At 41.1% G+C, this 15,953-nt stretch overlaps 1 protein-coding gene across 1 annotated transcript in view; it reads left to right on the plus strand.

Annotated features, from left to right (window-relative positions):
• LOC111874416 (protein argonaute 1C) overlaps positions 1-15,953 on the plus strand; it is a gene marked incomplete at its 3' end in the record, with an annotated part of 45,101 nt that overhangs the window by 21,117 nt on the left and 8,031 nt on the right. The window contains exons 6-7 of the mRNA XM_023869913.1: positions 7,325-7,553; positions 14,581-14,686. Coding sequence (XP_023725681.1) covers positions 7,325-7,553; positions 14,581-14,686 — 335 coding nt within the window. The remainder of the gene's footprint in view (positions 1-7,324; positions 7,554-14,580; positions 14,687-15,953) is intronic.

A 15,953-nucleotide genomic window follows, 5' to 3' on the forward strand; every position in this document is an offset into this window, starting at 1 on the left:
GTGTTGGGTGTATAACGCGACAAATAACTTCACGCCGTTGTCTGATATAGCGAATTTATTCCGTTCGCTCGCCTTACACACACTTTACAATCATTTCCACTTGCAGTGTTACAATTACTGCTTACAATATCTCGGCCAACACTGGACTGTCCTCCCTGGCGGTTGTTCCAAGACTGTGCGAATGCATTCAACCCCGCCATATAACCTTGGTCACTGCTATGCAACGAACCCTTTGTTATAACCATGGAGACTCCTGTTAGAACTACAATAGAGCGACTGTTGTTTCCTATGCAACGGTCTGTTCTAGCGTTTCCATAGAAGTGACTCTTCTGGATTCCAGACACGTTACAATATTAATAAAAACTATTACATCTTACCTAGATCTTATTCTGCACCATCACCTTCAAAGTAGTCCCCTTGGGAGTGCATACACCGATCCCAGCGTTTCTGCCACTTTTCAAATGCATCCTGGAAGTCTTTCTTTGTTAGGTGTTAGTACCGTCTGCATTTCCTCTTGAATTGCCTCAACTGTATCAAAATCTTCGCCCCTTCAACTTGATTTTCATCTTGGGGAAGAGAAAGAAGTTGCATGGAGCTAAGTCTGGCGAGTACGGTAGGTGGGGAACAACTGCCCCATCTTGTTTTCAGCCAAAAATTGCTGCACAATGTAAGCCATATGTGGTCGTGCATTGTCATGGTGGAGTACCCAGTCGTTCGTGCGCCACTTCTCTGGACGTTTTCTCCTCATGTTCTCCCTCAAACGTCTTACAACATCGCGATACAACTCTTTATTGACTGTCTGACCAGGAGGGATGAACTCCTTATGAACAATCCCGTCGATATAACAAAAACAGATCAACATGGACTTAATGTTGCTCTTGTCTTGTCGAGCTTTTTTTTGGTCGAGGTGAAGAAGGGCTCTTCCATTGTGACGATTGCGGCTTGCTTTCAGGGTCGTAGCCATAAACCCAACTTTCGTCACCAGTGACAACCTTCGAAAGAAAATTTGGATCCTCTTGAAGTTGTTGCTGAAGTTCGCTGCAGACTTCCAAGCGATGCTGCTTCTGTTCATTTTGCAACAGTCGTGCCACAAACTTCGCCACAATCCTCCTCATGTTCAGTTCCTCTGACAAAATTCGTTGACATGTACCATAACTTAGTTCCAAGGTGAGCGGCCTTCGATGGTCAGTCTACGATCTTGCAGAGTCAGATCCGTAACTTCCATGACATTTTCTGGTGTGGTGCCAGTTGACAGCCGTCCCGAACAATCGTCATCATCAGTCGATGTTCTGCCATTTTTGAAACGCTTATACCAGTCGTAAGTTTGTGTCTGGCCTAAACTGTTGTCACCAAAAGCTTGCTTCAACATTTGGTGCGTTTCTGCAGCGGTTTTACCAAGTTTAAAATAAAACTTCATACAGACACGCCATCGCAAACTCACGGAAACACAACAATGGAAATACGTTCACCAGCAATAAAGCCAACCACTCAACTCGACGCCACTTGCCACACTGATTCAAGAAGGATGTGTGAGGAGACACCTAGCGGTATTTCAATGTACTCATAACCATTCGGGCGCAAAATTCAAATTTTGGAAACTTTTGGATTGCCCCACGTATTATCAGGTACAGTTTGTGTCTCCTGTTGAGATGCCATTCCTCCATAATGTATGGTTTACCTTGAAAAGTTTGTAGTTACATGGCTGGTCAGTAAGGTCCCTCTCTTTGTGGAACATGGCAGGGCTAGTTACAAATGATCCAACATTATTGAAATGGAATTTAATGTGCAACATTAACTCAGTCACAGCATACAAGACACGTGAGTTCCACTTACCTCTCTACCTCTTTACCAGCAGCAGGGCTCCTAAACATTTCAGGGCCATGGCAAGTTTCACTGAACCAACTATACTGTGTTCACAAAAACCATCATTGGACTTGATCCAGTTGAATCCAGTGTACACCTTCACATCCAATTGCTTTAAGGTCTATTTACTTGTTATTCTCCCATTTATGACATACTTTCAGGTTTTCTTATCCAAATGTTGAATGCATTTATCATTCCTATTTGTGTTTCATTTGCCACCAATCTAATCATCATTAAATATATTCTAATACTAGCTGTGCCCGGCCACGCCTTGCTGTGGCTCAGTCTGCCCGTTCTTCCCCAGTTTGATTTGAAATTACTCGATGCATTGCTTCCGCTCCTCGAGTATTGACGACCTATGCTTGTTCTTCTGCGAGGCATTATTTGGATGAACTAAAGCAGAACGATTGCACTGAAGAAGAAGAAAGAAAGTTGTAACAAAAACATATGAAATTGCAAAACATTATAAAGGAAAGAACACAAACTGGAGAACAAAGAAGAAACAAAAAAAAATAAAAATACCGACAAAATATTTCAAATCAAACGCAGATCAATCGACACAGCTCAATCCCACCACCAATTGCACCAAAAAATAAGGAGAACAGTTAAGAAAACGAAATGAAAAACAATGAAAAATAAGCTATACTCACGAAATGAACGGTATGGTAAACGACACAGCCCAATTCCAACCCCCCAATCCAATTTTTATTTATATAGATAGATGTAACGTGTTTGGGCACGTCATGCGAGTATTTATTGTTCTTCGCTTTTACACTTATACACTTTGCAAGAATTGCCACTTGCAGTATCAGAACTAATTCGGACGGGATAGGGAATACCTTATCAAAGAGTTAGTTTCATCTGTTGCTTAGGAAATGCTAGCACAGAACATCTTGTAGAAGTGTTTGGTTTCATCCGTTGTTACTCAGCGGAACATCTTATACTCTCATCTCCAGGGAAACGCGTTTGTTGTTTCGGCAATTCCTATGCAACGGCCCACTGTTATTGCGTTTCCATGGAAGTATACTTTCCGGTTTCATCCGTTGTTACACAACGGAACCTCTTATCCTGTGCAATCGGTGAAGAACTTTCGGAGATCCTCGAGGGGTAACAAACCAACATTTACGTTTTTATTTATATAAATAGATAGAAGATAGATTTAATGATTTTAACATCATAAAGTATTAAAATACGTTTTTAATGAGTGACATATTCTTGATGTCTTTTAAATTGTTGCATTATTTACGTGTACTTTGATAATAAGAATATGTTGCATGTTACCTGTGTAACGTTGTTGTGGTCACGTGTCTCCTATTCAGTATGACAAATAACTTCCACGCAGGTCTCGAATTCAGCGAATAAGTTATTGAACGCCCACTTTTACACCAGCGAGTACAATTATTATCACGTCCAGTATCACCAAAAAACTCTTCGGAGCTGGATTATTATAACCCAGTTTCGGACGCAATAGAGGGCACTTTTGCCCAGGGTTCGATTTCACGTGTTCTGTGCTCGTTGCTGCAGAAATGCATTATTTCCACTGTTTCAACAGTTCGTTCCCATGGTTATTCGTAGGCGTCGATCTGTTTCAACAGTTCATTGCCACGGTTATTCCTAGGCAACGATCTGTTGGTATTCGATGGACGACATATAACACGTTACAGTATATTAATATTGAATACAATTAATACTTTAACAACCAACAAACCTGTCACAGGTGTGCCATGTATATAATAGGTATATAAAAACGCGCGTGTTCGAATGCAGAGTTGTGCCAAAATTTTGAGGCAATCGGTGAAGAAGCATTTTGTTCACAAATGTCCCACTTTCTGCTCTTCTCTAACATGAGAGACCAGGCTTTACACCTGTATAAAACCACAAAGCTATAATTTTGTGTTAAATCTTAACAGTGTTTCTGATGTGATAGTGAAAGTTAAACCCATTCATCTAAAGATTGCAGTATGTTTAATATTGAGTTTGAATAAGTTATTTTCTAGGTATATCGAAGTTCTTTTTGTTACAAAATCGTGAGTTGCAAATATTCCATTCCTTTGTGAACATTTTTCACTTACCAGGGTGGCACATGTTTGTGGATGTATGATATTGTGATTATTTCTGACTGATATCAGTAAAGAGTTAAGGTTTGGTATCATTCAATTACTCGTAGAATGTATATGTTAAATTTTAATGGGTATGTGATGATCATACTTTTTAGAAGATGGTTATATTATTATATGCTATTTTAAATGTTAAGAGGTTATGTAACATTCAGATTGGGAATATCGGACACTGTCATATTCAAAATGAAATGGATGATGCCTCACTTCAAGTACTGTACACGTGGTACTTTACAACTGTGAGAACTTCATTATTAGTGGAAGATACATTTTGTATTGTTTCAGTCACTTGACACTGTCAAGCAGCAGTGCAATTGTAGGAGTAAACGACACAGCCCAATTCCAACACAGTGTAACACGAAACAATTAAATCAAAATGAAAATAAATCAAAACCGTTTCTGCTTTGATTTCACACGGAATCTCTTGTGATACTTGTGACCCCGTGATACTCGTGTTTCCATGGAAGTATACTTTCTGGTTTCATCCGTTGTTACACAACGGAACCTATTATCCTATGCAACGGTCTGTTCTAGCGTTAATATGGAAACGACTGCACTGAAGATGAAGAAAGAAAGTTATAACAAAAACATATGAAATTGCAAAACATTAAAAAAGGAAAGAACACAAACTGGAAAACAAAGGAGAAACAAAAAAAATACCGACGAAATATTTCAATTCAAACGCAGATCAATCGACACAGCCTAATCCCACCACCAATTGCACCGGAAAATAAGGGAAACAGTTAAGAAAACGAAATGAAAAACAACAAAAAATAAACTATACTCACGAAATGAATGCTGCGGTAAACGACTCAGCCCAATTCCAACGCAGTGTAACACAAAATAATAAAATCAAAACGAAAGTTTCGTTGCCGCAACAGCTTGTTGCCACAGTTATTCCTAGGCAGCGATCCGCTGTTTGAACAGTTCGTTGCCACGGTTATTCCTAGGCAACGATCCGCTGTTTCAACAGTTCGTTGCCATGGTTATTCCTAGGCAACGATCTGTTGGTATTCGATGGACGATGTATAACACGTTTTTTACCTGTTTTTACCTGTCACGGGCGTGACATCTATATAATAGGTGTATAAAAACGCGCGTGTTCAACTGCAACATTGTGTCAAAATTTCGAGGCAATCGGTGAAGAACTTTCGGAGATCTTCAAGGAGAGCCAAACGAACAGTTACATTTTTATTTATATAGATTATTAAGTGACAAATGTAAAGTCTGAAGCTCTTCAGTGTGTAATTTTATTGATCCTCTTATTACTTCCTCTTTCTTAGGAACAAAGTCTCCTCAGCATCTTGTTCACAAATGTCCCACTTTCTGCTTTTCTGTAACATGAGATACCAGGCTTTACACCTGTATAAAACCACAAAGCTATAATTTTGTGTTAAATCTTAACAGTGTTTCCGATGGGATAGTGAAAGTTAAACCCATTAACACATTGCGGACCGGTGGTTTAAACATATAAATCAATCTGGGGACCGGCGTTTTTAAACCTTCTACCCTAACTTGTGCACTGTTCACTTTAAAAATTAATATAAAATCTCCTAATTAATTTTATGAACTGAAATTTTTGGAGAACACTTACCAGAGCTCCTAGAAGTGCTTGCGCATGTGATATCTCTGGAAATATTCCCCTTTGTGAAGAGGCATTACGCAGAATTTGCACATGTAGGCAGTTCTACTCTTCTTCTTGTGCTCTGCGCACACACGGCACTGCCTAGAAGGGTGTTTCTTCTTGCAATATTCACTCTTCACAATTTTCACGAGAATATGTTTCCGCATATCACCCGAGAGTCGGCCAGGGGGGTCTGCTCGAGGCCTCCGGCGGGTGCGAACAGATGGCCCCGGCTGCACTACGTCTGTGTCTGACGCAGGTACTGCCGCCACTGTGACGTCAGTAGCCCAAGCTTTTGCCAGTTTCAACAGAAATGCTTTGTATTTCAAAGTAGAATTTCTGTTCACCTTTTTGAAAACCGTAAATGAATTGAAAATTGCACAGTTTATAAGCCACAGTGCAACTTTCTTTGTCCATTTTACTGTTTTCCTAGGAAGGGAATAATAGGCCAAGAACTGGTTGGCCCTGTCAACTCCTTTCATGAACATATTATACTTGGAAATACAAAGAGGCTTCTTTACTTGCCCATGTCGTCTTTGAACATCGACCATGCTCGAATTGTGAATAGTGGAAACCATATTCACAACGCGAGTATCCCTCCAGGACTGAAGAAGAATGTCCCCCTTCCATCAAAGAAACTATCTCGAAAAAACAGTGATGGAACTTCAGACATGTCCGTTGGGTCCAATGGCATCTGCTTCACCCCTGGATCACCAGTAAACTTTCCCAAAGTGGGGGTTTTGTCCACTTTATTCCATGTAGCTGTCCCGACACTTGCACTTTCAACGGAGCTCTCACTTTCACTTGACACATTTTGGGCAGCCCTGTGGCCCCCATCACTGTCACTGTCACTGATAATTGCCTTGCTATCAGAAGACGAAGCAGTTGGCAAATCTGATAGCTCATCAGATAACATGTCTAATATTTCCTGTCCTCCGAGAGATCGCAACTGCTTTCGTCTCTGAGCCATGTGAACTGGTAGCTGCGTGGTTCATGCGTGCAAGCTTGGATTAGAACAAAGCCAATTTTGTGTAGGTTGTGACAGGAAATGACTCTGGTCGAGTTACTAGATAAGGCAGCAATCATTCCCGAGGTCATCTACGCAGTAGTTACAATTCAACGAAGCCACACAGCGATATATAGCGTTTTGCAACATAACGTGACCGTAGAGGGCCATATGGCCCGACCGGTCCGCAACGCTTGGAAACATAGAGGGCCATATGGCCCGTCCGGTCCGCAATGTGTTAATATAAGTGTAGTAATGAGTTTTACGTCATGTGAATGAAAAATGAATCGTGCTTTCTTTTGAAGAAAAACGAGAATCTTGTTGACAGAGTTTTGGAAATGATTAGTGATCATGGTGTGGAAATATGAAAAGAAATGTTGTTGACCGTTCATTTAAATATTCAAAATTGAACGGTGGCTGCTGTTTCATGAATTTAATCTGCTCTGTTTCATCATGAATGTCATTTTCTTTGCCATTATTATTCCTGAGCACTTGAATGTTGCAACCTTCTCAACTGAGTTATCTGTTACTTTTTTTAAGCAATGACATTTTATTTTTTGATCTTCCTTCTAGCCCAGTCTTCTACCTCATAATAGATTTTCTGGGTTGTGTATTGTATTGTTATTTGTGCTGATATGATTTGAATAATAATTCATACCTCATGTGTGATATTTTTTACTTGTGTATGCCATTTTGATGTTGCCTGATTTCCAGGAGCTGTTCAGCGAACTGTAGGCGATAAATCCGATATTGCAGCTCTAACGCAGTCCCTTCAGACTTTTCGTATACCAACAAGGAAGGATCAACAGAAATGCGGCACCAAGGGAAAGCCAATAATTGTTGAAACTAACCATTTGGCACTGGATCTAAGAAGAATACGAAACAACATTGTTATTCATTATGATGTGACACTTAATCCTTCACTTCCAAAGAGAATGCTCAGGTATGTAAGATTGCCTTTAATTGTCTACAGTAGTGCATTATGTTTGTGAGAAGAATACGAAACAACATTGTTATACATTATGATGTGACACTTAATCCTTCAGTTCCGAAGAGAATGTTCAGGTATGTAAGATTGCCATTAATTGTCAACAGTAGTGCATTATGTTTGTGAAAAAGGGTGAAAAATCCTCTATCTTGATTAATATAAACACTTTGCACAGCATGGATCAGTGGAGTTCATGTCAGTTCAGGTCCAAAGGATAGTGGACTTAAGCCATAAATCGAACGGTTTTCTTATACACCTTATAATCCACTGCACCGTTGCACACATAAAGTCTTCTAAAATCACCCTTTAAGGCAACCTTCTGTATTCTTAAGAACTCCGAATGCTGCATCCTCGATACTCAATACTCATACTGCTCGTAACTCATACTCAATACTGGCTGAATAGTGTTCACCGCTCATTATATAGGCTTGGCACAGACGACATAGAAAACACATTGCTGCTCGGCAACAGATATCAGGTATTGTTGTCAGGTGTGTCTAGGTACACATTGCCTAGCAATGGACGCCCTACGGTTGCATGATGTCAGCCTAGTGGGGTGGGGTGTTTACCGAGTTTTGTGTAGTTACAGGATGAGTGGGGATATGTGACGTCACTTGCAATTCCTGTTGCGCTATCCATGCGTTCACAGAGTTGTCACCCAGCAATGCGCCAATACAATCCTCAACTCTCACATTGTGCGTGTGCTCTGAGGCCTCTGTTGGTTCAACAGTTCCTACATAGAGCCAATACACCACATTGCTCCCTACTTAAGACTGTTTGTCCTGAATAACCTAATGGTGCACCTCCATTCCTTTTCTTCCCGTTGTTTCCATGGGTTCCTGCTAGCAACATCTGCATTTGGTCTTGCCGTTCTCCAGGTCTCTTTTGCAGTGTTTATTCTACCACATCCGCCCCCAAGCAGCTCTGTGTTAGGGCGCAAGCCAGTCCAGTTGTACTACCAGTCACTTGTCATCTTTCATTCTACATTCATACCGGGGAGGCCAGTGTTTTTCATTACCGGTTCCTCCACTGCTTGCAGTCTCTCTTTCCATTTTGGACGTGGTCGACCACAAGGTCCAGTCTATGATCTTTCTTAAGCCGACAGAAGATCTGACTATTCGCTTCGCGATCTTAATGCAGACAATCTTGTAGAAGATCTTTTGAGTTCCTCTCCCTCCTAGGTGTAATCGCTGTCCTGGGCTCCACTTCTGGATGGTGTCCATGGTTTTCCTCTTCTTCCTCAGAGGTGATAACTTTCCCGAGCTCCACCCTCCGATGTCAATCGAGGTTTCCCTCTTTCTCACGTGCAGCGGCCGCTTGCTGCCTCGATCCTTTGTTCTCTTTTTCCTTAATGGTGCATCTGTAAATTCTTCGTGAGCAGTCCTACTCTCTGGGTTCGTTGCTCAACCATGGCCCTGGTACAGCTTCTCTCGACAAAATGTTCCTTCTGCCATGCCACTTTCGTGTGGCGTGTCGTCCCTCTGCTGGCGACAGCCAATCTCTTCTAGGATCCACATTTTTCCCTGGGTCAAAATTTCCCTGAAGATGTTCCTCTTGCGCCATGCCACTTTTGCACGGTGGGACACCTTCCTACAAGCAGCAGCCAGCTTCCTCCAGGATCCACAAATTCCTCAGGTCAGTTCCTTTGGTTTCTGGTGGCGTCTCGCAGCTAGATTTCAGTCTCTACACCTCTTCTTCGGTTCTCTGACCGGTATCACTGTAGAGTCTGGTACAGGTACTTTTTCTTTTTGGGCCACCTCAGGTTTCATGTCCACTGAGGTTGGCTTCATCTCTTCCAGACATGCCTCCATCTCTTGGCAGGCCATCATCTTTACATCCATTTCAGGTTTGACACCCATTTGTCACATGTTTTGTCTACTGTGAACGCCATTCAGATTAATTGGCTTTATTATCCACCTACATGTTGTAACTACAATTGATTATAACACTGTTGTGGGTTTACACAATTTACAAACCCTACACACTAATCTATTCACTCTATCTTCAGTAGTCTTCACATATTACAGCATAACACGGGAGCTCTACAAGTGTCACTGAATTACGCACTCCTGATACCCAGTGCCTTTTCAGTTGTCACCACTATCACTGATTATCACTCTTTTAATCACTCGTTCAGTTCTTTCCACAGCTGCTATTTTTCAACTGAACTGCAATGCTGTGTAGCAACCAGCGCACTTCAGCTCGGAACGTCACGGAGAAACACCACTTTCCTTACTGTTGCATAACTTATCTAACAACTGTTTATCAAGAGTCTGTCTTCGTGGTAACTTGTTCCACATCCCATCGCCCAGCAACGGTTTGACATGTCACAATATATATGTATACACACACAACACAATGCATGCACATACCATTACTCTGCTTATTTCAGTTATCACTGTAGTAATTACTAAGAAAAGGGAGAAATAGTACTTTTCCACTCACTTTATCGTGTGCTCCTATGAGGGATGGTGCTGGTGACAGGTATATTTATGATCTACAGTGTAACGTTGATGTATTACAAATTCATAAAATTTATAAAAAAAAATCATACAGTCAACTCTCGATTATCCGGGATAATGGTGGGGATGGAAATCACGATTAATCGAAAACCCGGTTAAGACAAATTTTATTAAAAGTAGTACTGTAATACTGTACCTTCATAATACTATAGGCCTACCTGCATTTAAATATATTCAACCTCATTTTTATGTCATCTCATGGCCTATTTAATACTTTTTTTACATTACACTGAAGTATGAATTAGTTAGTATTTCAATCACAGTCTTCGACAACATCCAACACTTTTTACGAACATTCACACTTAACACTTAAAAAAATTTAATATTGTCGTTTACTTTTTCACGGCATTTTCCTTTTTCTGTTGAATACTTAACACAACACGCTTCCTTTTACAGACTGACATTTTGCTAACGCACTTGAAGATCAATACAAAGATACTAACTGGGGCGATGTATCTGTCCTTGAAACTTTCCACAAATCCTTGCATTCTTTCACCCCTACCCTAGAACATTGTGTTAGCATAACGGGACCAAAGAATGCAGAGCTCGGTTCACACTAGTGCGAAAATAGTGTTACAACTCGCCATGTGAAACAAAAGTGAATGAATGTTAAACAACATATAAGCCTCAAAAAAGCGTCAGTAGCCCCGGTTAAGCCGCAAACCGGTTAATCCGCCCCCGGATAATCGAGAGTTGACTGTATTCTAATAGGTACTCCTAATATCTGAAATTGGTTGAAATACACAGTCTTAAACTTTGTCTCGTAATGTCCGTTGGCATAAATCACAATGTGTCAGTAAGGTCAGAAGTAAGTCAGAATGGGTTTTTAAGTTCAAGATGAGATTGAGACAATTTGTAAATATTTCAAGACAGTGAAATTGAGAACAAGAAGTTTCTGTAGTAGACTAGTTTTTTATGACCATGTTCCCCCCAAATGTAATATGTTCCCACTCTAGGAAACAAATGACTGCACAGAAAAAGTAATTTTAGGAATGACTTTTATACTCATTCAACAAACATTCAAAATATATATTATTAAACGTATTGTGACATGTTGCGCAATGGAGAACCCTCCCTACCCAGCAGCAACGTGGCAACTCAGGCCACCGTGACGTGGCGGATGAGTCAGCGCTCCCCTCCCCCCCTCCGCACGATAACGTAACGCGCAACGCGCGGTGTCGTAATACGGCGCGAGGTAACAGCGTTGCTAGGCTATTCGCAAACACGGTGACGCAGCACTGCTTCCTACTGTGACAGGGCACTCATTATGCAACAGGCAAGCACTGCGGCTATATAAGGGAACTGCACAGCAGCTACGAGTCAGTTGAAATGTGGACATCGCCGAGTTCAGTAGTAGTCGAGCGAGTGTGTGATCAACAGTTCTCAAGGCAGCAGCCTGCGAGTCGAGTTGAAATATAGCAGCCGTCGCGGAAAGAAGTACCGGACGTGTGTGTAACTGAGAATTAATTGGGAGTGTGATACAGTTGGACTTATATAGCTCCCGTACTGTGAAAACGTGTTGACTACTGACAATAGAGTGAATTGATTATTGCGAATAGGGTTATAAAGTGTAAAACCCCACAATATTGTTATAATTAATTGTAGCCGTGATTTGTAGGTTGTTAAATAAACCAATTAACGATCTCTACGGCGTATTCAGTAACCCAACACGTTCCAGTATTATACACTGAAGTGCCAAAAGTCATGGGATAGGTACCTAGAATCGTGTAGGACCCCCTCTAGCCTGCTGAAGTGCAGCAACTCAACATGACATCGATGCCACAAGTGGACAGAAGACCTCTGGAGAGATGTTGAACCATGCTGTCTGGATAGCCACCCACAGCTCCCTGGTATTTGAAGGTGCAGGATTTTGGGTGCGAATGGACCTCTGCACCACGTCCCATAAATGCTCAGTTGGGTTCATGTCGGGCGAACGTGGTGGCCACACCATTCGTCGGAACTCTCCAGAATGCTCCTCGAACCAGTTCTGGACAACTCTGGCCCGATGACACGGTGAATTGTCCTGCTGGAATATCCCATCATTGTGGGGGTACATGAAGTCCATGAAGGGCTGCAAATGGTCACCAAGCAGTGTAACGCAGTGGTTTAGGTGGACGAGCGGACCCAACTCATGCCACGTGAACACACCCCACACCAGTATGGAACCACCACCAGCCTGCACGGTGCCTTGTTTACAATGGGTCCATGGCCTCATGGGGTCTGCGCCACACCCGAACCCTACCATCCACCCGAAACAACTGTTACCGTGACTTGTCGGACCACGCCACATGTTGCCAATCCTCCAGGATCCAATTAGTGACGTCACAAGCCAAGGTGAGGCACTGTGTCCGGTGTTGTGGTGTTAACAGAGGCACTCTGGTTGGTCTTCTGCTCCCATATCCCATGGACGCTAAAGAACACTGCGCTGACCTGCTGGATATGCGTCTAGTACCTCCTGCATTGAATGTGGATGTGATTTCAGCCAGTGTCGCTTGTCTGTTACCGTGGACTTTTCTAGCTAGACGCTGCTGGTCATGATCATTAAACACCCGTGATCGCCCACTGCGCTGTCCACAGTGGGTGGAAATGCCTTCCACAAGGTATTCCCGGTACACACATGACACCATGGATCAAGGAACGTTGAATGACCACACAACTTCAGAAATGGAATGTCCCACCCGCCTGGCACCCACTATCATGCCCCGTTCAAACTCCGTTAATTCACGTCGGCTTACCATCAGCAGACTGGCCGGTGTTCAACCTAACTCACGAGAGAACACCTCACAACTGATAGTACTCTGGGCATTCCCAAGCCATCAAGGGACGGTTGCACCACTTAAAAATAAATTTACATACTGCTATCCCATGAATTTTGGCACTTGAGTGTATTTGACGTTTATTTACTTTGTTTCCTTCTTGATCTCACTAACATTTATTTGACTTTAGCAGTCTGATTATTTTTACCATTCCTAGCTTCAGTGTCTTCATAATTCCCATGTGCATTCTCATATTTGCTATTTGCACTGTCATGTCCTTTGCCAAGATTCCCAGCTACTTCCTGATCCTCCATTATATCAGATATGTAACACTTTTTAATCCTTTAACCATCATTTATGAAGAGATCCGGTGGTACAAATGTTCTATACTGGGCTGCCATATTGTCTCATTGTCCTCTACCAAGGGCTATGACTTGTTTCAAATTGTGCTTCAGAGGATTGTTCACTAGAGCATGAATTACATCATGTATGACCATAATGTCAGTATGTACTACATGAATCTCAGACTTAAGCTCCATTGTTAAATGACCTTCAAACACACCCAGCACAAGCATCCCTTGTTTTCACAACAATACTCTTTTGTCTTCCATTCCAGAACACTTGTAACCCATCTCCCATCATTTCATTTAATCAGTCACCCCAAGTTTGATGCCTGATCATTATGTCCATAGGCCACTGTGCCCTAAGAATATTTTTTTTGTTTCAGTATCTCACAGTAATTACAAGGAATCTTCAAAAAGTTTCCACGCATTTTATTTTACAACTACTTTATGAATGATTACAAAAACAAAATACATAATTTTTCTATGTAATCACCCTGTGTTTCAACACACTTTTCCCAGTGTCCTAGCAAACTTCCTGAGAGTTTCCAAAGTGCAGGCTGCAGTATGGGGATGGACATTGTCGTGCAACGACAGGATATCCTCTGACAGTCTCCCTCTTCTTTTAGATCATGTTACAGGCTTCAGGCCTCTCTTGAGCATGTCGCAATAGGTTGCACTTGTGACAGTTGTTTCACATTCCAGGTAGGGCTCAAGAATATGCTCTTGAGAATCCCAGAAGATGGTCAACATCAGCTTACCTGACAATGGTTGTGTCTTGAATTCCTTTGCCACAGGAGATGATGGCTCTTTCCATTGCTTGCTCTTTTGTTTGGTTTCTGGTTGATATTGGTGAACCAAGGTTTTGTCACCTGTGACAATCTGTTGCAGAAAGTTGTCTGCATGATAACAGTCCAAGTGGCAGGAGCAAATGTCGTCACTCTGACAAGTCACAGGTTTTATAGGTGTGAATTATTTCACTAGCCATGCAACACAGTGTACAACAAAGAAGCTGCTGGTCAGAAGAGAAGTTCAGACGACATGATGGACATTTCTCATTGGTTAACATTTTTGGGGGACTCGGTGTTGAAGATGACTGACTGTACTGTCCAAGACTTGAGTATTAAATTGTATTCCCCAGTTTTATTTATGTTACGGCTTCAATATTGTACTCGTATGTTGGTTCTATTATAGCAGTTGATGTTTCCTTGCTTGCCTGACATATTTCCATTGTAACTTGTCCTGCCTTTCATTGTAGCACATAATAAAGTAAAAGTTTTCAAGTTTTTATTCTCTTAATACCTTGCTGTGTAAAATTGCCTTATTTCATCTGTTAGCAGTTTACTGTATTCCATTATTTTAGACCTGCCATGGAAGAATTCAGACGAAAACATTATCCAGGGCGATTTCCAGCATTTGATGGAAAGAAGAACTTATATAGCTCTGGAGAACTGCCATTTGGCAGAGAGGTGAGTTTGCTTTATTTTAGAAATAAGCTTGGTGCAATATACCAACAATACACTGTCTTTGTTTCATGAATTTTGCACGAAGTCTCCATTAACCCTTTGGCTGCCATGCCCTTTGACCGAAATTCTGCTTTAAATGCAGGTAATTTGGTGGTAAGTGCAGAGATGAACACGAAAAAATACATTTAAATCCATGTTGTGTGATAGAAGAATGGTTCTTTTTCTGTCTTTAATGAACATAGACATAAACAGCATTTTAGATAAAGTATGTAAAAGCGTATGCAAAAGAAAATCTGTTTTACTGAAATAAGTTCAAATAAACGGTTTTTAAAATATATATAGCAATACCTCGCATAGTCCACGTAATTGGTTCCACCGATGTCCCGGACTGTTTGAAACTGGACTAATCGAGGAACTAAATACGTGCAAAAAATGATAATTGGTTAAAAAAACTCTGTTTTTCAATAAATAAAACGCAATTAATAAATTCAAAAGTCTTTATTAAAGATAATTTAAAAAATCATGTTTTTCGCAATTCATTGTTTGTTCTCTAAAAATTGCAATATTGATGTCTGCGCATTTTTCTTCTTTGGCCTTTTCTCTTCATACATTTCTTTGTAGCAATGAATTGCATTGCTTATTGTTCGGCAAATTGTAAGGCTACGTTCAGTATTGGGATCAACTTCCATAATATGCTCTTGACAAGGTTTCAACCATTCCAATAATTTTTTATAGTTCATCTGTTAATTCTCATTCAGGCACTTCAGCACAGTTGTCAGTGTCTAAGTTGTCCTCCTGTTGTTCATCTATGTTAAAAAGTGTTTTATTATCTAGTTAGTGTTCGATTTTATGCACTCAGTTACGTTGACAGAATCTAACTCATTGAAACCAAGTTGCTGTCCAGTTTACTGTACGGGGTGTGTTCAAAAAATGACGGGAATTTCCGTATTTTGGAAAAAATATTTATTCATTCGTCTACATTAATGTTGTCGCCTTCAAAATAGTCCCCATTCGATATTATGCACTTACGCCAGCGCTTCTTCCAATCATCGAAACACTTCTCAAACTCGATTTTTGGGATAGCCTTTAGCTCTTTCAGCGATGCGCTTTTAATGTCATCTATGCTTGTAAAACGACGGCCCTTTAAGGTTCTCTTTATTTTTGGAAATAGGAAAAAGTCACACGGAGCCATGTCTGGCGAATATGGAGGCTGGGGCATCGTTACAGTATTGTTTTTGGCCAAGAATTCACGAACAAGCAACGAAGTGTG

The sequence above is a fragment of the Cryptotermes secundus genome, unplaced genomic scaffold, assembly GCF_002891405.2.
Source record: "Cryptotermes secundus unplaced genomic scaffold, Csec_1.0 scaffold251, whole genome shotgun sequence".
NCBI classification, from domain to species: domain Eukaryota; kingdom Metazoa; phylum Arthropoda; class Insecta; order Blattodea; family Kalotermitidae; genus Cryptotermes; species Cryptotermes secundus.